We start from the raw sequence: 22,581 nt of genomic DNA, 5'->3' as shown, positions 1-22,581 counted from the left end.
TTCATCTCAAAGTGAGGGGCCAGCTCACATGATTTGCAGGGTTCCTTTCTCTGGCCTTCTAAAACATTCTCCAGGTTGAGGCTGAAACTGCTCCCCCAAAGCCCCATAATAGGCATGAACAGATTATCCTCCTCTTCTTGGTTCTCACGGCTAGAATCCTTAACTAATCCTCTCCCCACAAAGTAGGGTTGATTTCACAAGCTGTTATTTCAGCTGCTCGTTCTGCCATCTGCTCTTGATTTGCTTGGTGAACACCTCCAGCGTGCTTGGAGCTGCACTGTCACGCTTCGCCCCAATCAGCTTCTGACCCCCCACACTCAAACACATCTGCATCGGCACACCCCTCCCACGCCCCAGTTCTGCCCACAGTGGATCCATCCATCTGCGCTCCAGGCCCCAGCCGCTTGGGAGCTTGCGCTATCAATTACTTGCCCTTAGTTCAGAATCTTTAGCCACTCCATGTCCATGGTTATTTCATTTATTAAATGTAGTAACATGTTTAAACCTCTACCGTCCTGGAAAAAAAAAAAAAAAAGCCCTACATTTAACCCTATCTCCCTCTTTAGCTTAAAGTCATCTGTAATCTTCCTTGCCATTTATTTACTCCATGTCCCAGGTTGAACAGTATCCACACACCCCCAAAAATTCATGTTCTCCCTAGGAATCTTAGAATGTGACTTTACTTGGAAATAGGGTTGTTGCAGATGTAATTAGTTAGGAGTGGACCCTTAATCCACTATGACTGGTGTCGGTGTCCTTAGAAGAAGAATAGAGGGAACGCAGAGGCACACACAGAGAGGAGGCCATGTGATGATGGGGGCGGAAACTGGGGTGATGCATCTACAAGCCAAGGAATGTCAGGGCTTGCAGGAAACCCCAGAAGCAAATGGAAAGGCATGGAGCAGATTCTTCCTAGCATCTTCAGAGAGAGCATGGTGCTGCCAACACCTCGTTTTGAACTTCTAGCTTCCAAAACTGTGAGAGAAAAAATTTCTGTTGTTTTAACAAGACACCCAGTTTCTGGTATTTTGTGACAGCAGACCTAGAAACTGAATATACCCTTTAAACCACCACAGTTTTCCTTTTGGTTCCAAGATTCTTTCGTGTATGACTTGTGAGAGCCAAATCCAGTCTTTATTTGGCCTCTCTGGAGCATGCGCAACTCATTTATTCCTTATTGATGCTTCTCCCCCACATCCTTCTCGGCCTCCTTCATTGCTTCCTAATCTGACAGCCAGCTACCGCATACTGGAGTCCCTGGGTTCATCACCACCTTTTCCCACTCTGTTCATGCTCCACTGCAATCTCATCCAAATACCAGCTCTCCTCCCACCCCCATGCTGATGATTCCCCAAGCCCTCTGGCCTAAGCCTCTCTCCTGAGATCTACTTTGAGTTCCCCACTGCCTCCTGGACATTTCCACCTAGAACTTGTACAAGCACTTCAAAAACTACATGGCTAAAATGGAAGTCATGGTCTAGAAGCCTCCTTCCCAAATAAACCTGCTTTTCCTCCTGTAACCTGCATGTCAATGAGAAGCTTCACGTTCACACAGGGGCATAAGCCAGACACCTGGCATCTTCTTGGGCTTCTCCTCTGCACCCTTGGCCGTGGTCACTGAAGCCAAAGGACTCTGCCCATAAGGGTTTGGGGAATGTATCCTCTGCATCCCTGCTGCAGCTGCTTCAGCTCAGCCTCTTACCACCTCTTGTGGCTAGCGGAGACCTCCACTACACCAGACTTTCATGCTGCTCTGGGAGCACTTTCTTATACCACCTTGTTTTAAGCCATTCCCTTGCTTCGAATGCTTCAGGGTTTCCCGGTCACCTGCAGGATGATGTCCTTAGCATTCCTCCACTTGGAATAACAACGCCTTGTAGCATCTGGCTTTCAGGAGTTTAGAGTGGAGGGGCTCTGCATTCAACTCCAGGACCTACCACATACTTGGTGCGTGGCCCTGGGCAACATACTTACTCTCTCTGTGCCTCAGATTCCTCACCTGAAAATGGGGATAATAATAGTACCTACCTCATAGGGTTGTTGTAAAGATTAAATGAGCGAATATGTTCAGAGTACCCGGAACTGTGTCCAGCATGTCGTAAGTGGGCACTAAATATTAACTGCTGTTGCTGTTAAGTATTACCTTTCCCCACTCATTTCTGTACAGCTTCCCATGTGCGTTGTTTTCCAGCCGATCAGAACACTCGTCCATCTTAGAAGAAAAAAAAAAGCCCTACCTGTGTTCCCCTGGCTCTTGGCCTTGACACACACTGTCTGGAATACCTTTCCCACCACCTCTCATCCCATGCTCCCTATGAACATACTTCGACTCATCTTTTCTAACCTAAGTACCCTCCCCTGCAGTCAAGCGTGCTCTTCACTGAGCCTTCGTAAGGCCCTTGTGCTCACCTCTATTGCAGCAAAGATCACACTGCATTATAAAGGACCATCTCCTGTCTCTCTGTCCATCTTTCAGAGTTTGCTGTATTGATCTTAGTGATGTCAGCACGTGGCACTCAGCTAGACAAAGAAAGCAGGCTCAATAAAGGCTGGTAGAATTAAGTAAAGAATTGTATAAAGGCATTAAATAGAAATGGGGTACAAATATGTCCCAGGCTGCCTGGGATAGTCCTGGTTTAGGCCATGGTCCTGATATAATTACTAACAACAACCTCCTTCACTGTCAAAAATATATCCTTTGGACAATACATTATAAGGTCACTCTAGGTATTAGAGCTGTGATTCTCACCCTATCAGGCCCAATTTTCTCTTTGCTTAACAGCTATTTTAGAATACCCTATGCACTATCTTTAAATGGGATTGATAGGCAATAGAAACTGCCAATAAGAGAATTTCAAAAAAACCAATGTAATACCCTAAATAGAATGCTAAATGGAAAATGAAGGAGATTTTTTTAAAAGTAGCTTAAACTAAAATTATGTGTGCAGTATTTTGATGTGTAAATGCTTAGGTCTTACACTTCTGGCCAAGATGGAGTAACAGAGACCAAAATTACTTTCTGACCTAAAACAACAAAAATACTGGACAAAATATATGAAACTATGGCCCTCAAGCAACAAAGGGAATCAATCACTGGAATCAAGCATCAAAGGGCAGTGATCCTCAAGAGATGAGAAACAAATGAGGCTAGCCCCACAATTGACCTCCCAAACACCTTAGAAAACTTTCCAGGCCACAGCACAGGAAGAAAGAATGCAGATGGAGCTCAGAGATCTTCCTGAGATGAGAAGACAGAACTGTGAGTCTGGGAAGGCCAATGTGGCTAGAATTCATAGGGCAGAATATTGAGGAGGAGAGGGCTGTACAGAGACACAGCTCTGGAAATCTGAAGATAATACTTACCCTCCTTGACTGTTTAACGGAGTAGTGATCACAGTATGTAGGTATGAAAATCGCCTGAGAGGCTGGACCCGGTGGCTCGCACCTGCAATCCCAGCACTTTGGGAGGCTGAGGTGGGTGGATCACAAGGTCAGGAGATAGAGACCATCCTGGCAAACATGGTGAAACCCCATCTCTACTAAAAATACAAAAATTACCTGGGTGTGGTGACACACGCCTCTAGTCCCAGCTACTCAGGAGGCTGAGGCAGGAGAATCTCTTGAACCTGGGAGGCAGTGGTTGCAGTCACCCGAGATCGAGCAAAGCATGGGCAACAGAGCAAGACTCAGTCTCAAAAAAAAAAAAAAAAAAAGAAAAAGAAAGAAAAAGAAAACGGCCTGAGAATGGAAAAAGAATCATCCACAAAGAGAGCTAGCCCCTCTTCCCCCCTGGCTCTTGGGACCCCGACCGCAGGGTGGGGAGGCACCTCGCGAGGCGGAGACTGAGAGCCAGAAACTCTTCCCCCACTGGCTCTTGGGATACCCATAGCAGTGGGGGAGGCACCCCCCGCGAGGCGGGGACTGAGATCCAGACCCTCTTCACCCCCAGGCTCTTAGGACCCCCATCGCAAGTGGGGGAGGCAGCCCCTGCGAGGCGGGGACTGAGAGCCAGCCCTTCTTCCCCGCCTGGCTCTTAGGACCACCATCGCAGGGGGGAAGGCACCCCCCGCGAGGCGGGGTCTCAGAGACAGCCCCTCTTCCCCCACTGGCTCTTACGACCCCCATCGCAGGAAGGGGAGGCACTCCCCGCGAGGCGGGGACTGAGAGACAGCCCCTCTTCCTCCTGGGCCCTTAGGACCCCCATCGCAGGGGGAGGAGGCACCCCCGGCAAGGCGGGGACTGAGAGCCAACCCCTCTTCCCCCCCGGCTCTTAGGAACCCCATCGCAGCGGGCGGAGGCACCCCCCGCGAGGCGGTGACTAAGAGCCAGCCCCTATTCCCCCACTGGCTCTTAGGACCCTGATCGCAGGGGGAGGAGGCACCCCCCGCGAGGCGGGGACTGAGAGCCAGCCCCTCTAAGCCTTCCGGCTCTTAGGACACCCATCACAGGGCGGGGAGGCGCAAGCCCTTCTTCCGCTCCTGGCTCTTAGGACCCCCATCGAAACGGGGGGAGGCACCCCCCGCGAGGCGGGGACTGAGAGCCAGCTCCTCTTCTCTCCCTGGCTCTTAGGACCCCCATCGCAGTAGGGGGAGGCACGCCCAGCGAGGCAGGGACTGAGAGCCAGCCCTTCCTCCCCTCCTGGCTCTTAGGACCCACATCGCAGGGGGGGAGGCACCCCCAGCGAGGCGGGGTCTCAGAGCCAGCCCCTCTTCCCCCACTGGCCTTTAGGACCCCCATCGCAGGGGGGGAGGCACCCCCAGCGAGGCGGGGTCTCAGAGCCAGCCCCTCTTCCCCCACTGGCTCTTAGGACCCCCATCGCAGGGTGGGGAGGCACACCCCGTGAGGCGGGGTCTCAGAGACAGCCCCTCTTCCCCCACTGGCTCTTAGGACCCCCATCGCAGGGTGGGGAGGTACACCCCGCGAGGCGGGGTCTCAGAGCCAGCCCCTCTTCCCCCACTGGCTCTTAGGACCCCCATCGCAGGGGGGGGAGGCACCCCCCGTGAGGCGGGGTCTCCGAGCCAGCCCCTCTTCCCCCACTGGCTCTTACGACCCCCATCGCAGTGGGGAGAGTCACCCCCGCGAGGCGGGGACTGAGAGCCAGCCCCTCTTCCCCCTCTGGCTCTGAGGATCCTGGGTGGACTCACAGCCTCTTTACCATATTGTGAGTAATATCATCTCCCCCTCTGAAGATTACGAACTCTTTCACAGACAGGTGTACACCCTCGGTGTCCAGAGGGTGTACACCCGTCTGTATTGGGAGTAATATCATCCTCTTCCTCCCTGAATATTAAGAACAGTATCACAGGGGTGTTTCTACTCCCTGCGATATCGCGTGTCATATCCTCCTCTCCCACGTTGCAATTAGAAGGAATATCAGTGGGGGCGTGTCCACCTGTACGGAAAAGAAAGAGAGATCAGTCTGTCACTCTGTCTATGTAGAAAGGAAAGACATAAGAGACTCCGTTTTGAAAAAGACCTGTCCTTTAAACAATTGCTTTGCTGAGATGTTGTTAATTTGTAGCTTTGCCCTAGCCGCTTGGCGCCAGCCACTTTGACCCAACCTGGAGCTCACAAAAACATGTGTTGTATAAAATCAAAGTTTAAGGGATGTAGGGCTGTGCAGGACGTGCCTTGTTAACAAAATGTTTACCAGCAGTATACTTGGTAAAAGTCATCGCCATTCTCTAGTCTCAATAAACCAGGGACACAATGCACCATGGAAAGCCGCAGGGACCTCTGCCCTTGAAAGCAGGGTATTGTCCAAGCTTTCTCCCCATGTGACAGTCTGAAATACAGCCTCATGGGATGAGAAAGACCTGACTGTCCCCCAGCCCGACACCCGTAAAGGGTCTGTGCTGAGGTGGATTAGTAAAAGAGGAAAGCCTCTTGCAGCTGAGATGGAGGAAGGCCACTATCTCCTGCTTGCCCCTGGGAACTGAATGTCTCGGCGTAAAACCCGATTGTACATTCGTTCAACTCTGAGATAGGAGAAAAGCTGCCCTGTGGCAGGAGGTGAGACATGTTTGCAGTAACACTGCCTTGTTATTCTTTACTCCACTGAGATGTTTGGGTGGAGAGAAACAAATCTGGCTTACGTGCACGTCCAGTCATAGTACCTTCCCTTCAACCTAATTATGACATAGATGCTTTTGCTCACATGTCTTCTGCTGACTCTCTCCTTATCATCACCCTGCTCTCCTACTACATTCCTTTCTGCTAAAATAATGAAAATCATAATCAATAAAAACTGAGGGAACTCAGAGGCTGGTGCCGGTGCAGGTCCTTGGTGTGCTGAGCGCCGGTCCCCTGGACCCACTGTTGTATCTTTACACTTTGTCTCTGTGTCTTATTTCTTTTCTCAGTCTCTCGTCCCACCCAACTAGAAATACTCACAGGTGTGGAGGGGCAGTCCACCACTTCATCCGCCTTCTCTCATGTTGAAAGTAACATCATCTTCTTCCCTCCAGGATGGTGGGAATAATATCCCTGGGGGGTTTCCACTTTCTGCCATGTATGTAGTCATATCACCCCCTCCGCCATGGAATATTATTAAGGACCATCTCACACGGGGGTGTATACTTCCTCCGGTATTGGGAGTGACATCAACCTCTCGGTCTCTGAATATGAGGAAGAAAATCACAGGGCAGTGTACACCTCGCGCTCTATGATGGGGAGTCATATCTGTCTATTATGGGGAGTAATATCATCCTCTCCCTTTCAGGATATTAATAACCATTTAACAGGCTGGGTGAACACAGCCTGCGATGCCGAAATTATCATCATCCTCTCCCCCTCTTCCTCCCCTGGCTCTTAGGACCCCCATCGCAGGGGAGCGAGCCGCCCCCCGCGAGGCGGGGAATGAGCCAGCCCCTGTTCCCCCCCTGGCTCTTAGGATCCGTATCGCGAGAGGGGGAGGAACCCTCCGCGAGGCGGGGACTGAGAGCCAGCCCCTCTTCCCCCCATGGCTCTTAGGACCCCCATAGCAGTGGGGGGGAGGCACCCCCCACGCGGCGGGGACTGGGAGCCAACCCCTCTTCCCTGCCTGGCTCTTAGGACCCCCGTCGCAGGGTAGCAAGGCACCCCCCGCGAGGCGGGGACTGAGATCCAGACCCTCTTCCCCCCGAGGCTCTTAGGACCCCCATCGGAAGTGGGGGAGGCACCCCCCGCGAGGTGTGGACTGAGAGCCAGCTCCTCTTCCCCTCCTGGCTCTTAGGACCCCCATCGCAGGAGGGGGAGGCACGCCCAGCGAGGCGGGGACTGAGAGCCAGCCCCTCTCCCCTCCCTGGGTCTTGGGACCCCCATCGGAAGGGGTGGAAGCACCCCCCAAGAGGCGGAGACTGAGAGCCAGCCCCTCTTCCCTCCGTGGCTCTTGGGACCGCCATCGCAGTGGGGGGAGGCACCTCCCGCGAGGCGGGGACTGAGAGCCAGCCCCTCTTCCCCCACCGGCTCTTAGGACCCCCATCGCAGTGGGGGGAGGCACCCCCCGCGAGACAGGGACTGAGAGCCAGCTCCTTTCCCCCCCCGGCTCTTAGGACCCCCATCGCAGGGGGGAGGAGGCACCCCCCGCGAGGCGGGGACTGAGAGGCAGCCCCTCTTCCCCCGTGGCTCTTGGGACCCCCATCGCAGAGGGGGGAGGCATCCCTCGCGAGTCGGGGAATAAGAGCCAGGCCCTCTTCCCCCACTAGCTCTTAGGACCCCCATCGCCGGGACCCCCCTTGACGCGGGGTGTAAGAGCCAGCCCCTCTTCCCCCCTGGCTCTTAGGACCCCCATCGCAAGGGGGTGAGACGCCCCCCGCGATGCGGGGAGTAAGTGCCAGCCCCTCTTCCCTCCCTGATTTTTAGGATCCGCGGTGGACTCACAGCTTGTTTACGATATTCGGAGTGATATCATCTCCCCCTCTGGAAATTATAAACTATTTCACAGATGGGAGTACACCCTCGGTGTGCAGAGGGTGTACAGCTGTCTGTTTGGGGAGTAATATCATCGTCTTCCTCCCTGAATATTAAGAACAGTATCACAGCTGTGTTTCTACTGCAGGTGTGATTGGGCGTCACATCCTCCTCTCCCACGTGGAAATTAGAACCGATATCAGTGGGGGCGTGGACACCTTCTGTGATATTTAAAGTGATATCATCCTCTTCCCTCCAGGATCATGAGAACAATATCCCTGGGGGTGTACACTTTCTGCGATATTGGGAGTAATATCTCCCCCTCCGCCTTGGAATATTATTAAGGACCATCTCACACGGGGGTGTACACTTCCTGCCATATTGGGAGTAATATCAACCTCTTGGCCTCTGAATATTAGGAACAATATCACAGGGTGGGTGTACACCTCCTGATCTGTTATGGGGAGTAATATTTATCTATTACGGGGAGTAATATCATCCTCTCCCTTTCAGGATGTTAATAACAATATCACAGGGTGGGTGATCACAGCCTGCGATACTGGAATTATTATCATCCTCTCCCCCGCAGGATACCAGGAACAATATCACAGAAGAGGCGCACACTCCCTGCGATTTTGGAAGTAATATCCTACGCTTCTTCCGTGAATATTAGGAGCAATATCACCGGGTGGCTGTACATTCATTGCTATGTTGGGAGTCACGTCATACTCTACTCCCTGGATATTAGGATCAGTGTCACAGGGTGAATGTACACCTACTGAGATATTAAAACTAATATCATGCTCTCCATCCCTGGATATTAGGAACAATATCACGGGTAGGTGTACACCCCCTGCGGTATTAGGAGAAATAATACGATTAATTATTAAGCATCAATCTTAATAATATTATTAATTGTTAAACATCAGTCTTAATAATTATCAATGGTAATATTAATTAATAGTATAACGTTATTAATCATTAATGATTATTTTAAATGTACGATTATGCATGATTAAAATTATCTGTATTAATGTCATTTTTCAATAATATTAGTTATTAATCTTAATATTAATTATTATTTTATTACCAACATCACTTATGACTGATTTATGTAACATTTATTAATAATATCATTATTTTATTAATAGTGATATTGCTATTATTAATAGTAATTGTTAATATTTTTAATCCGTATTAACTTTTACTATCTCTATTGCAATTATTAATATCGATGATTACTATTAATTATTAATATATTTATTAATATTAATAATTAATATAACTGTTCCCGATATCTGTGGGGGAGAGGATATTACTCCCGATGTCGCTGAAAGTGTACACCCCTCTATGATGTTTCTCCTAATTGCCAGGAAGTAGAGGATGACATTATTGAAAATATCGCTGCGGGTGTACCTCCGTTCAGTCATCTTGTTCCTAATGTCCTGGGTGGGAGCGGATGATATGACTCCCAATATCGCAGGGGGCGTAGACCTCCCCCGTGATACTGTCCCTAACGTCCAAAGGTGGAGAGGATGATATTTCTTCCAATTTCGCAGGGGGTGTACACCACCCCTATGATATTGATCCTAATATCCAGGGGGCGAGAGGATGATCTTAGTCTCACTATTGCAGGAGGTGTACACTCCCTAGGGATATTGTTCCTAATATTCAGGGACGGAGAGGAAGATCTCACTCCCAATATAGCAGGGAGTGGACACCCCTTCTGTGACAGTGTTCCTAATAGCCAGCGGGGCAGAGGAAGATATTACCCCCAATATCGCAGGGGGTGTGCGCCCCCTTGTGACATTGTTCCTTATATCCTGGGAGGGAGAGGATGATACTGGTGGCAATGTCGCAGCGGCTGTACACACCCACTGTGATATTGTTCCGAATATCCCAAGGGGGAGAAAATGATATTACTCCCAATATCCCAGGGGGTGTACATCCTCCTGTGACACTGTTCCTTATATTCGGGGGAGAAGACGATATTACTCCCGATATCACACGGGTTGTACACACCTCCTGCGATATTGTTCCTAATATCCCGAAGGGGAGAGCATAATATTACTCTCAGTATCACAGGGGGTGTACACCTCCTTTGGAATATTGTTCTTAATATCCATGATGGGAGAGGATGATATTACTCCCAATATCGTAACAAGTGTACAGCCGCCTGTGATATAGTTCCTAATATCTAGGTGGAGAGGATGACATTACTGCCCATATCGCATGAGTTGTAAAACCCCTTCCATATTTTGCCTACAATCCCGAGGGGAGAGGACGATACTACTCCCAATATCGAAGAAGGTGTAGACCCCCCTGTGACATTATTCCCAATATCCACGTTGGGAGATGATGACATTACGCCCAATATCGCCGGGGATGTACACCCACCCTGGGATACTGTTCCTTATATAGAGAGGGGGATAGGGTGATATTATTCCCAATATCGCAGGGGCTGTACACCCCTCCTGTGATATTGTTCTTAATATCCTAGGAAAGAGAGGATGATACTACACGCAATATCTCAGGGGGTGTACACCCACCTCCTTCAGATATTGTTCTTAATGTACTCCACCTCCCCCGACCAGGGATATTGTTCCTTATATCCAGGGGAAGAGAGGATAACATTATGCCCAATATCGCAGGGGGTGTACACACCCTCTGTGATGTTGTTCCTAGTATCCAAAGGTAGAGACGATGATATTACTGGCCATATCGCAGGGGGTGTACACCCCTCTTGTGATACTGTTCTTAATATTTAGGGAGGGAGACAATGATAGTACTGTCCATATTACTGGGGTCACAGCAGCCCCGTGACGTTTTTAATATTCAGTTTGGGAGAGGATGATAATAATTTCAATATAACAGGGGACACCCCCCCCCCGTGATGTTGTCCCTAATGTCCAAGGGAAGAGAAATGATATGACTCACAATATGTCAAGGGGTGTACATCCCCTGTATAATATTCTTCCTAATATCCAGGGGGGATTAGAATGATATTACTCCCAATATCACAGGGGGTGTACGCGACCCCTTTTATATTGTTTCTAATATCTAGGGAGGGAGAGGATGATATTACTCCCAATATTGTAGGGGTGTACACCCCTCCCGTGACATTGTTTTTAATATTTAGGTAGGGAGTGGATGATATTACTCTCAATATCTCAGAGGGTTTACACTCTTCCTGGGATACAGTTTCTAATATTAAGTGGGAGAGAGGATGATATTATTCCCAGTATCGCAGGGGGTGTACATGTCCTGTTATTTTGTTCCTAATATCCAGGTTGGGAGAGGATGATATTACTGCCTATATCGTAGGAGTTGTACACCCCATCAGTGATATTATTCCTCATATTCAGGGGAAAAGAGAATGACATTACTCCCAATAGCGCAGGAGGTGTACACACCCCTTTGATATTGTTCCTAATACGCAGTGGAGGAGACGATGATATTACTGGCCATATTGCGAGGGGTGTACACCTCCTCTGTGATATTGTGTTTAATATCCAGGGGTTAGAGGATGACATTACTCCCATGATCGTAGTGGGTGTACACCAATCTGTGGTATTGTTCTTAATATCCAGGGAGGGAGAGGATGATATTACTGTCACTATCGCAAGGGGTAGACACTCCTTCTTTGATATGGCTCCTAATATCCAGGGGGGAGAGTATGATATTAATCCCAAAATCGCTGTGGGTATACACCCCTTTTAGATATTGTTCCTAATATGCCGGGGGAGAGTCTATGATATTACTGCCCATATCACAGGGTGTGTACACCAGAACTGCTATATTGTTTCTTATTTCCAGCAATGAAGAAGTTGATATTACTCCCAAAATGGAATGGGCTGTAAACCCCCCATAAGATATTGTTCCTAATATCCAGGGGGAAAAGGATGATATTACTTTCAATGTTGCAGCAGGTGTATAATCTGCCTGTTATATTGTTCCTAATATCTGGGGTGGGGGCGGCGGGGTGAGAACGATATTACTCGCAATATCTCAGAGGGTGTACACTGCCCCTGTGATATTGTTCTAAATATCCACTGGGGTAGAAAATTATATTACTCCCAATATCACAGGTGGTGTAAATGCCCCCCGATATTTTTTCTAATATCCAGGTGAGGTAGGATGATATTACTCCCAATATCACCAGCTGTGTACACACCTTCTTTGATATTTTTCCTACTATTTACTTGTGGAGAGGATGATATTACTCCCAGTATCAAAAGAAGTGTACAAGCCCCCTGTGATATTGTTCCTAATATCCAGGTTAAAAGAGGATGATATTACCCCCAATATCGCAGGGGGTTGGCTGTACACTCCGCCTGTGATATTATTTCTAATATCCAGGGGAAGAGAGAATAATATTACTCCCAATATCGCAGGGGCTGTACACACCTTGTGATATCGTTCCTAATATCAATGAGGGGAGGAGATGATATTACCACAAATATCAGAAGAGGTGTACACCTTTCCTGTGATATTGTTCCTAATCTCCATTTTGGGAGAGGATGATATTACTCACAATATCGCAGGGGTTATACACTTCCCCTGTGATATTGTTCCTAATATCCAAGTTGGGAGAGGATGATCTTACTCCCAATATCGCTGGGGGTATACACCCCTTCTGTGATATTGTTCCTAACATCCACAGGGGAAGAGATTAATATTACTCCCAATATCCCAGGGGGTACACATCCCCACTGTTATATTGTACCTAATATCAAGCGGTGGAGAAAATGATATTACTCCCAATAGCGCCGTGTGTATACACCCCTCCTGTGATATTGTTCCTAATATCCAGGGGCTAAAGATAGATATTACTCCCAATATCCAGGGGATAGAAGTTGATATTAAACTGAATATCACAGTGGGTGTACACAACTCCTGTCATACTGTTCCAAATATCCAGGCAGAGAGAGGATAATATTACTCAAAACATTCCTGGGGTGTACACAGTCCTCCGTGATATTGTTTCTAATATACAGAAAGGGAGAGGATGATATTACTCTCAATAAACAGAAGGGTACAATTCCCATGTGATGTTGTTCTGAATATCTAGGGTGAGAGAGGATGATATTACTCGCAACATTGCAAAAGTTGTAAACACCTTCTGTGATATTGTTCCTAATATCCGGGGAGAAAGAAGATGATATGACTTTCAATATCACAGGGGGTGTGCACCCCCCCCCCCCGTGATATTGTTCCTAATATCCGGGGGAAAGAGGATGATGTTACTCCCAGGATCGCAAGGGGGTGTACACCCCCCTGTGATATTGTTTCTAACATCCAGAGGGGGAGAAGTTGGTATTACTTCAAACATCGCCGGGGGTGTACACCCCACCTGTGATATTGTACTTAATATTTAGTGGGAGAGAGGGGGGTGATATTACCAATAACGTAGGGGAAAGTCAACCCCCTCTCCCCCGCTGGATATTACGAGCCATATGACAGGGAGGTGCCCACCCCCCACCATATGGAGAGTAATATCACCCTGCTCTCCCCCCACCTCCAGCTTCTTTCTGCTAAGGTCCCCTTGCCCCTCCAGGTGGCTTTCTTGGGCAGGGCATAAAAGAAATTATGTGGTTTTCTTGCTCAGATTTGTTCGCAAGTCCACGAGAAATACTCAGGGAGTCTTGCAAAAATCCGGTGTTACAGCAGCTAAGTCAGCCAGCTAGCCGTGCCCTACAGTTGAGATGGCATGTCATGATTCCCCTCTCTTTTACCTGCTGACTCCTCCTCAGCCTTCCGGACTCTGCTTAGGTGCCTCTTCCTCCAGGTTGTCCGCTCCTGTCCCCACCCTTCCTTACCTGCTCTCCTAATACCATGGGCTGATCCAGCGCAGCATTTCTCACACATCTTACAGCTGCCTGCCTCCAGTCTGTATCCGGACTCCACAACCTGAAGGTAAGGGCTGTATCTGCCTTGATCATCATTGTATCCCTTGCTCCTACAACAGCACCTAACACAGAGTAATTCCTCAGTCAACATTTTCTGGATGGGTGAACAAAAAATAAATCTACACATCAAGTGAAAATTAGGCTGAGCAGAAATGAAGCAAGTGATAAAGTACAAGAGAAGGTTATACCTGTTATTCTAGGCATGCTAATTCTAATTTTAGAATTGCTGTGGTTATTTCATGTTACTCTGCCAGGCTTCAGTGTTAGGCAAGGGCACTTCTCTGTGTAAGCAGGGATAGCTTTCCTGAAAGGTCCTGTTGGTCCTGGGAAGTGATGGTACATGTGACTCATCCCTCAAACCAGAAGGCTAAGCTAAACTAGCAGGAGAGCTGCAGCAGGAACCTTCTGGCAGGAAAGAAACAGCATGCTCTGTGTACCACCCATGTGTGACCGGAAATAAAGGATGCCCACCATGTGAAGACTGACCAGGACGCAGAGAGAAGGACGTCAGGCAAGATCCCACCCGTGCTTAGGGACACAACATATTTATTAGCATCATTAAGTACTAGCTGACGTGCATAGAGCATTGAGTATGTGCCAGGCACTGTACTAAGCCCTTCACATACACTATTTCATGTAATCCCCACCATGGCCCTATAAGGTGAAATTTATAAATATCACCATTATATAGATGGGGAAATTGAGGCTTGGAGAGGTTGTTTGCCTGAGGTCACAAAGCTGGTAAGCAGCAGAGCTGGAATCCAAACCAACAGAAATTCCATCTAGACACCCAACTCCTCACTGCCGTCTATCCTTGGAAACTAGACTAGTCTCCAAGGAAACATGAATCTACATTTTCTTTCAACTAATAAGAGCTCTTTCCTTACGGTAATTATTTAAATAGTTTTAATAAAAATTTAAAATCTATTTCAAGATTAAAGTTTCAAAGCCATCAAACATCAAATATATATGAAAATACATTTGTATATATTATAAACAGATATATGACGTGACATGAAGTGCTGGATCCAGTGCATCAGAAAATACACGCAAATATAAAACACCCGACAGCATTATGTAAAACATCAGCTGCTTGCCAAATCGGCATTAAATACTTAAGGACTGTGACCTGTTGCTTAAAGTATTACAAATCCAGCCTTATCTAACAATCTCTATTTGTCCTAGGAAACTAATACTTTTTAAAAACAATAATTTGGTAATTTTAATAATATTTAGATCTATCTAGACTTAAAGCCTATATATTTACCACCCTTTTACATGCTTACCAGTATTACAGACACAATAAATTTTATGAGGTATTTTTGATAATGTGCTAGCAATTGTTTGAAATATAAAGAAGAATAAGATTTCGTTTTCACCATCTCAGAGATTCCAGATAGTGGCGGACACAGAAACCCGTGAAAATAACTGCAGGATGAGATAGACGAAATTATAGAAGCCCTATGTACCATGGAAAAATGGACATGGACATGGAAATTTTATTTCATATGCATACTCTTTAAAGAAAGAAGAAGCCTAAAAAAGTTAGCTACCTTTGGTTTTTATTACTTATGTCTTACACTCAAGTGAACTTTTTTTCTGTCTAATCTAATATCATTTAAATCCTGAGTCCTTTTAATTAAGCTATCCTAAAATGAATTTTCATGAACACTGAATTTGTGCTATTACTCTATCTGCACCTCATGGATATTACCACATTTTAGATTTTATGTTTTAAAATGCAAAACAATATAAAACCTAAAGTTTTAACATAAAATGTCTTTGGATCTTCAACTAAAATACTAAAGATATAAAAAACTTTATTCTCCTCAAGATAAAACTAGATTTAAAATTGTCAATGAAATAGTTGATTGATCATTTCTATTTCTATAAATATATGGAAAATAATCTATTTTTTAATTGTAAGACATTACAATTTTAGATTGTATTTGCATTTAGGAAAATTTCACATAATCTTTACCAGATCCATGCTTACTCTGATAAAAATTTGTTTTTTCAATAGTTGATTCTTCAAAATATCTTGACTAATCCTTCTCCCTCTACAAACAATATTATTATTTGCCAATATTCAAAAGTCTGAATAAACGACCTTATCCCTGGGAATATCTTGCCAAAAAACTATTACCTGCAGCTACAAAGTCCAGAATGTCAACTTCTTCAGAACAAACAGTTCAGTTTCTCCCATAAAAAATGCAAGGGAAACAAAAAAAGAGGATTGAGGAAATCTAAAAGAGATATAATAGCCCGTATCAACCAAACACAATACATAACCCTTATTAGCATTCTAATTCAAACCAACCAACTAAACAAAAAGTTTTTAGACAATTGAAGATATTTAAATATTGCCTGGATAAACCGATGCTATTAATGGATTATTTAGGTGTGATAATGGTATTGTGGTTACATTGATGGGAATCTTCTTTTTTATAAATGGGGTCTTGCTATGTTGCTGAGGGTGGTCTTGAACTCCTGGCCTAAAGTGATCCTCCAACCTCTGCCTCCCAAAGAACTGGGATTACAGGGAGGAGCCACTGCACCCAGTCTCATTGATGGAATCATTATCTTTTAGAGAAATATTCAAAAATACAATACAATGATAGACTATCTGGGATTTGATTCAAAATAATTCAGTGGGGAGGGGACTGCCAGCAGATAAAGAAGACACAAGGTTGGCCCAGAGGAGAAGTACATACAGGTTAATTATACTAATCTCTTTATAAACATTGTTTGAAATATGACATAATGTATCCTATACAACTGATACCTTGAGTAACACAATAATAGTCCCCTTAATTTTAGGAACTACTGGTCATAAATACGCCCTTACATACAGACATCTCCTCTATACATAGCAAAATCACATTATTTGACAAAAAGGAAATCTCTTAGGCTACGTTTAATATTATTGTTCTCTTTGCCTGGATTTGGGAATAGAAACTGCTTCACTGGCTAAGTAAATCATAACTGTCCCAAAATATTCTTAATTACTGATTTCAATAAACATATCCCTTCGTTCTAAGAACAATTAAGAAAATGAAGTTTATGTTCAGGTAAACCTGACAATGTTAAGGTAGTTGAGTAACAGGGAAGTAATGATTAACTGAATTTCATACTGGATTCTCAAATCCTTTTTCTTTTTCTACTCTAATGTTTCCTTTGGATGGGGCGAATTCTAGTATTGCTGGCGATCATCTATGTAACTTTTTTGCAGGTGGTGTATATGGAATCAATGAATGCTTAAAACCAATTAAAAATAATTTCAGTGATTACATGAAAACATAGCTAGAAAAACTATTTTTGTAGAAATTACGAGAAGGTTACATTAACAATCAGAATAAGGTTACTATTTAGACTGTAATCAGGTGTCAATGTGGAAAGAAATTTCTGAGCATTTTTCCGGAAGGCTGGGGAGGAATGAGAATCATGACTCTCCACACTTCCAATAAAATGTGGTGAAGGACTGGTGCAAACTCTCAGAAGCCACCATTTGCTAAATCTCCCCGCCAGCCTTGTTAGTCCTTACCGCCGTTTGATTCCATTATTTTTCTCGTGGTTTCTGCTGTTTCTCTAAATTGTCTAACGACCGTTATTAAGTAAAAATGAAGGAAACGGGGCCGTGTGATCTAGGCAGCCTGGAGATGAGATTTTGGAATCATAAGCTACATTCCAATGTATAAACAGATTTTATCCATTTTGGATACTCAATGTACACAGAATCGGCACTGTAGAATGTTACTGCCCTGCCAGAAGGCATCTGCTTGGGACTTGCTGGCAACCGACAGTCCCCTCTGCTTGCAACCCTCGGCCAGCCGCCGGGGATCCCTAGTCCACCGGTTCCTGGACGTTCTCTCTACTCTCCAGTGGCCACCACCTCCACTCCTACTCCTATAGTCCCGAACCTGCTGGCCTGAGGGTTCGCAGAGGGCCCGTCGTTGCGACAGCCCCGCGTCCCGGCCCTCTCGTCTCTTGGACCTTCACCCCAGGCCAGCGCAGCCCAGCTTCCTGGGCAAGTTTCACGCTACCAGGATCCAGTGCGGGGCGACGAAGTGGAGAGCTGTATCAAGACTCCGAAGAGAAATTCCGGCTTCGCGGGGCGGCGCGGAGCCCGGAGCTGCCCACCTCCGCCGCCTTGGGAAGGCGGCTGGGATTAGGAGGTGGCTTCGGGCCCGCAGAGAGTCCAGGGGAGGGATTCCCGGTACCGCCGGCACCTACGTCGAGGGGTGCCTGGGTTCTTGGGGACCACGAGAGGAAAAAGAACGAAAATCACACCAGGGAGGAAGAACGCACAGAACGCCCCTCTGTGAAGCAGAGTGCTCTAGTCAGGCGTGAGCCGGAGCGCGGTCTGGGGGAGTCTGGAGGCGCCGTTCCCCGCTCTCGGCAGAGGCTTGCAAGAAAACGCACAGCCCAGGGCGTGGGGTAGGGAACTGACCGCGCGAGTCTTTCGGCGCGTCTGGGTCTCGGGGAGAGAAAAGCGCTTCCTGGCACCGGGGGCGGTGGGACAGAGGCCAGGAGGAAGAAATCGGGGCCCTGGCCCAGGTCAGGCTTCCACCCCTGCGACCCGCAAGAGGCCCAGGCAGGAAAGGTGGCGTGGGCGAGTGGAGTTAGTGGTTCAGAAAGCAAACCTGGCCAGGTGCTACTGCCTGAGGGTCGTCGGGCGAGTTTCTTAATTTCTCCGGAGTTACTTATTTCTAGTCTGGAAAACGGAGAATTCCATAGTGTCTTCTTCAGTGAGTGCCGGGAGTGCTAAAGGAGGATCCGGTGCCGGGCAGACCAGGAGCAGGGGGGAAACAGTTGGCCGACACTGTTACTATTATCAGCGTTATTAGCGGGCAGGACAGTGTTGGGGGGCGGCGGGGGTAAGGGGCCTCCCCGCGCCTCCCAGCCCTTCGCGCTCTGCTCCAGCTCTTTGGCTTCCTTCCCTGGGCAGCTCTAGGCTTAGCTCTCAGCCATTTCTCAAGAAGACGATCCCGAGGGTCGAAGACCACCCTTGACCGTTGACCATGGACTCTTCGTGTAACTTGGAAGAGCCGTGATTTTAAAACTCAGCCTCAGGGTTACAGAAGCCCGAGATCTGGGAGGCGTCCGGGACCTCCCTGCAGAACCGCGGGGACCCGGCCTGGGATGCAGAGTGTGGCCTCTTGCTCTGTGCAGTCAGGAAGGCGGCCAGGTCTGGTCACCGCGCCAAGCACTACGCACCCCTGGGACGCGTCGTTGCGGGGGGGTGGGGGGGCTGGGGCGCCTCCACGACGCTTGGTCTGCCCGGCAAGTGCTTGGTGTCGTTGGTGGGTTCGTAGCTGCGCCAGTTGAACGTCCGTTCCGCGAGCCGGGCAAGGCAACCCCTGCGGGTCGCACCCGAAGGCCGGACCTCTCCAAGCCGCCTGGGTGCTTCCAAACAGGTGGACCCGAAGCTCCTGTTTGATCGGAGAACAACGTTTAATTTACTCCGCCACTGAATTGATTGTTTAAATATTCATCTTTGGATATGGTTTAACATTAGGCAAAAATTAGGAGCTTGGAGGCCGTTCCGGGAAGGGGTCTGACCCTCAGTCACTCATGTTCGTTGCTGTGTTGGTCTGCCCTCGGGCAAGAGAAGGAAGATAATTGGGAGGGTGCCAAGAAAGCCTAGAGAAAGTCCCTTCTGGGTTCAGCGGCCGGCTGTAGCCGCTCTCCCAGGACGTTTGTTGATAATAAATGAATGAAGGTCGGCTTGGAGACGTTTTCGCACAACGGACAGAGGGGAGTTGGAACGTAAACCAGCGAGAACCTGGCATGAAATAGGACCCCTCTATTCTCAGTTTGTTTCCAAACTCTTAGACTGCCCCAGCCCTGCCGGATTTGCTAAAAGTGGTCTATTTTGGACGCTGGTGGTGCTATGGGGCTGACGGCTACCTGTGCAAAGAAGAGGGAAGAATTGGAAGCTGGGGTCTGGGCAGCTACCAAAGGTGGGGCTTGGGAACTTTTCAGAACGTCCTCAGAACCGCAGGAGCCAAGAGGAAATCTCCCGTAGGGGATCTGAGGTAGGGCATGCCAAGAAATTCCAAGAGACGGGATGGAGAAGAGAAGCCGGAGAAAAATCGGCCAATTAGACTACTGTAAAAATGTGTGTCTCCATGTTTGTCCTCCCTCCTGAAATAAGAAATTCATAGCTGGGGGTGGGGAGTAGATAGGGGCTGGGGGAAAAACTTTCTCACATTCACAGAGCAGCTTCCCTCAAAGCGGCACGGAATCGGGAACCCCACTCAGGACAGGGGAAAACGGCCAAGTTCCTAGAAATTTGTTTTCTTTGTGGGGAGCAATTCATGATGGGCGTTCTTGTCTGGTTTCCCCCCCACTCCGTCCCCTGACGCCGAGTAACACTTAAACCTTTCTAGTTGCAAAGTCTTTTCAGAGTTTTTTTTTTTTTAAGAAATAAGTTTTGAAAATTCTAGTGCTCAAAATATATATATATGTATATATATATATGTATATTTATAGGCTTTTATTTTCCCTGAGTACATGTTGGCCACTACATTCCAAATTGATCTCAAATGGTTTTCCAGCTTGTTGGGGGGTGATGAAAAATAAATGGAGAATATATTTACATGCCCTCCTATTCTTTTCTTTTAGAAGTCTCATAAATAGTAAATTTCCTATTTTAAAAGCCAGGACATTTTCAACCTCAAATATTTGGAATTTTTAAAGGCCATATTAAAATGGATTACTTCTGCTAACTATAATAAATATGAATTGTGAAAATAAATTGTTTGAGGGAAAATAATGTAGGTTTTAAAAAGTTCCATTTAGAAAGGGAAGAATGAGACGTAATAGAAAATAAACGATGTAGTGTAGTGACTTAGCATTTTATTTCGTCTATATAACTAGGCTTAATTTTAACATTAAAGATGGCACGTCAGACACACAGATAAGAAATCAATGTTCTGAAATTAATATCCTACTTACATTAAACATCCCTATCAGGAAGACACAGAGAGCAGAAGCATTTTGCACTAGACTTAGGAATAATACTTCCAATTCCAAGGAAGTGAAGAAGGGGGAACATGTTTGGCATCGGAGGCTGTGTTTTTGTTTGCTTGCTTGTTTTTCTTCTAATGCCAGAACAAAATACCCCACTCACGTTCATAGTACCCCACGAAATGTGCAAATCGGGAAAGCCATAGAAGCCACAACCAAAGGCAAGAAAAGATGACTTGACGCCCTGCGAAGGTTACATTCAGGTGGTTTTTAGAGGAACCTAATCCAGCTGTTTCTTTCTAACCAATCTGCAGCGAACAGAAGTTCCTGTTTGCTCTCCAGCGGGATTAAGATGCACACGCCCAGTATGGGCCGCGCAAGGTGGAGTGAGCAGCTGCGGGTCGCTCCCCACTCCCACCTGGCTCTAGGAGGGCCCTGCGGAGCTGGCCAGGGAACTGGGCGTGGGCGATACTAAAAAAACTGGTGAGGTCCCCTCTCCGCCCAAAGGGGCAGCCAGCGATGTCAGCCTAGAGCCCTCTGCCACTGCCTGATACCTCAGCAGCGCCGACGCGGCCGACAGGTGCCCGCCCAGCACCGCGCCCTCGGTGGGAGCGCAGCCATTGGCGCAGTCCTCCTCCTGATGCTGCTGCTATTGCTGCAAAATTGTCCGAGCAGCGGCGGCGGCGGACACTTGCAGCAAAGGGGCAGCGGCCTGGGGAGGCAACAGGCCTGATGGTCGCTGGAGCAGGTGGCAGTAGCTCCACGCGGTCGGGGACAAACTCTGCGCAGCCCCTGTACCCGCTCCCCTGACCCCTTGCATAATACTCTCAATGCTGAAAGAGATGCATCCGCCTCCCGGTGGCGAAGCCAGACCCTTGCCCTCCTCCCAAGGCTGAGGACCAAGTGAGGGCTGCAGCACGGGAAGGGTGCCGGCGGTCGCCAGGTCCGCGCCTTCTGCTTTCTTCGGTGCCCCGGCATAGGCGGGGGCCGAGAGCAGTAGGTAGCGAAGAGGATGCGGGTGCAGTAGAGCGTACGGGCGTCTCCCGGGGGCGGTGTTGGGGTAGGCCCCCGGGACTGGCTGCGGCGGGGCAGGGGCCCCAAGCAGAGGGCCTGGGTGGGGGTTGTGCAGGGCGGCGTGTGCAGCAGGTAGAGGGAAGGGGTGGGGCAGGTGGGCTCCCGGGGTTAGTTGGTGGCGCTTGAAACGCTTCCTACGCCGGAGAAAGCTGCCATTGTCGAACATGTCCTGGGAGGCCGGGTCCAGGCTCCAGTAGTTGCCCTTGCCTGGGTGGCCCGGCTCGCGGGGGATCTTGACGAAGCAGTCGTTCAGCGAGAGGTTGTGGCGGATGCTGTTCTGCCAGGCGGGGAACTTGCGGCGGTAGTAGGGGAAGCGGCCACTAATGAAGGCGCAGATGCCGCTGAGCGTGAGGCGCTTGTGCGGGCTTCGCAGGATGGCCATGGTGATGAGCGCGATGTACGAGTAGGGGGGCTTTGCCGGCTGCCGGGCATCTTCAGAGGCCGCCGCAGACCTTGGCGGTGCCCTGAACTTGGTGCCAAACTCTGAGGGGTCGCTCGGGCCGCCGCCGCCCTCGATGTGCTCTCGGGGAAGCGCAACCCCGCCCCACCGGGCCACTTGCAGCCACGGCTGGAGCGACTGCTCTAGGAACTGCTGGCTCGCCTCCTTCTCCTCGTCTTCCTCCTCGTCTTCATCTTCCTCCTCTCCCAGGACATCGATTTTACCGTCTTCCCCATCGGAGTCCCGGAGGCTGCGCTGCGGTGTGGAGCGAAGGCGCTCAGCTCTTGGCAAGTTCAT

At 48.3% G+C, this 22,581-nt stretch overlaps 1 protein-coding gene, 1 long non-coding RNA gene and 1 pseudogene across 7 annotated transcripts; all 3 read right to left on the bottom strand.

Annotated features, from left to right (window-relative positions):
• Positions 1–661: 661 nt before the first annotated feature.
• LOC109025812 (uncharacterized) lies at positions 662–19,059 on the bottom strand. 6 transcript variants are annotated; one of them, XR_008668470.2, is made up of 8 exons: positions 17,344–19,059; positions 13,710–13,861; positions 6,394–6,617; positions 3,559–5,392; positions 3,364–3,469; positions 2,410–2,520; positions 2,144–2,212; positions 662–975 (listed from the first exon to the last, which is right to left on the bottom strand). It is a non-coding gene; the product is annotated as an uncharacterized lncRNA (long non-coding RNA). The 6 variants fall into 6 exon arrangements; XR_008668472.2 differs by lacking the exon at positions 3,364–3,469 and having other exon boundaries at positions 17,344–17,452; positions 18,443–19,058; XR_008668468.2 differs by lacking the exon at positions 3,364–3,469 and having other exon boundaries at positions 17,344–19,057.
• On the bottom strand, positions 6,889–7,382 carry LOC129524613 (putative uncharacterized protein FLJ45355; annotated as a pseudogene).
• Positions 19,060–21,298: 2,239 nt separating the features above from the next.
• On the bottom strand, positions 21,299–22,581 carry LOC129524612 (forkhead box protein D4-like 1). Its single transcript, XM_055350737.2, has 2 exons — positions 21,497–22,581; positions 21,299–21,461 (listed from the first exon to the last, which is right to left on the bottom strand). Exons 1-2 carry the CDS (start codon positions 22,579–22,581, stop codon positions 21,299–21,301), a joined length of 1,248 nt encoding a protein of 415 aa, XP_055206712.2.

The sequence above is a fragment of the Gorilla gorilla genome, chromosome 13 (genome assembly GCF_029281585.2).
Source record: "Gorilla gorilla gorilla isolate KB3781 chromosome 13, NHGRI_mGorGor1-v2.1_pri, whole genome shotgun sequence".
Taxonomy (NCBI): Eukaryota; Metazoa; Chordata; class Mammalia; order Primates; family Hominidae; genus Gorilla; species Gorilla gorilla.
The sequence above is the reverse complement of the archived record's forward strand: the minus strand, read 5'-3'. Positions and strand labels throughout refer to the sequence as shown.

What these genes read in the sequence shown, in the direction of transcription:
- LOC129524612 (XM_055350737.2), bottom strand. Translation starts at nt 22,581, where the DNA reads ATGAACTTGCCAAGAGCTGAGCGCCTTCGCTCCACACCGCAGCGCAGC. An exon ending in CTCCAGCGACCATCAGGCCT is followed by an intron (nt 21,462 to 21,496) that starts GTTGCCTCCCCA and finishes CTTTGCTGCAAG; the next exon opens with TGTCCGCCGCCGCCGCTGCT.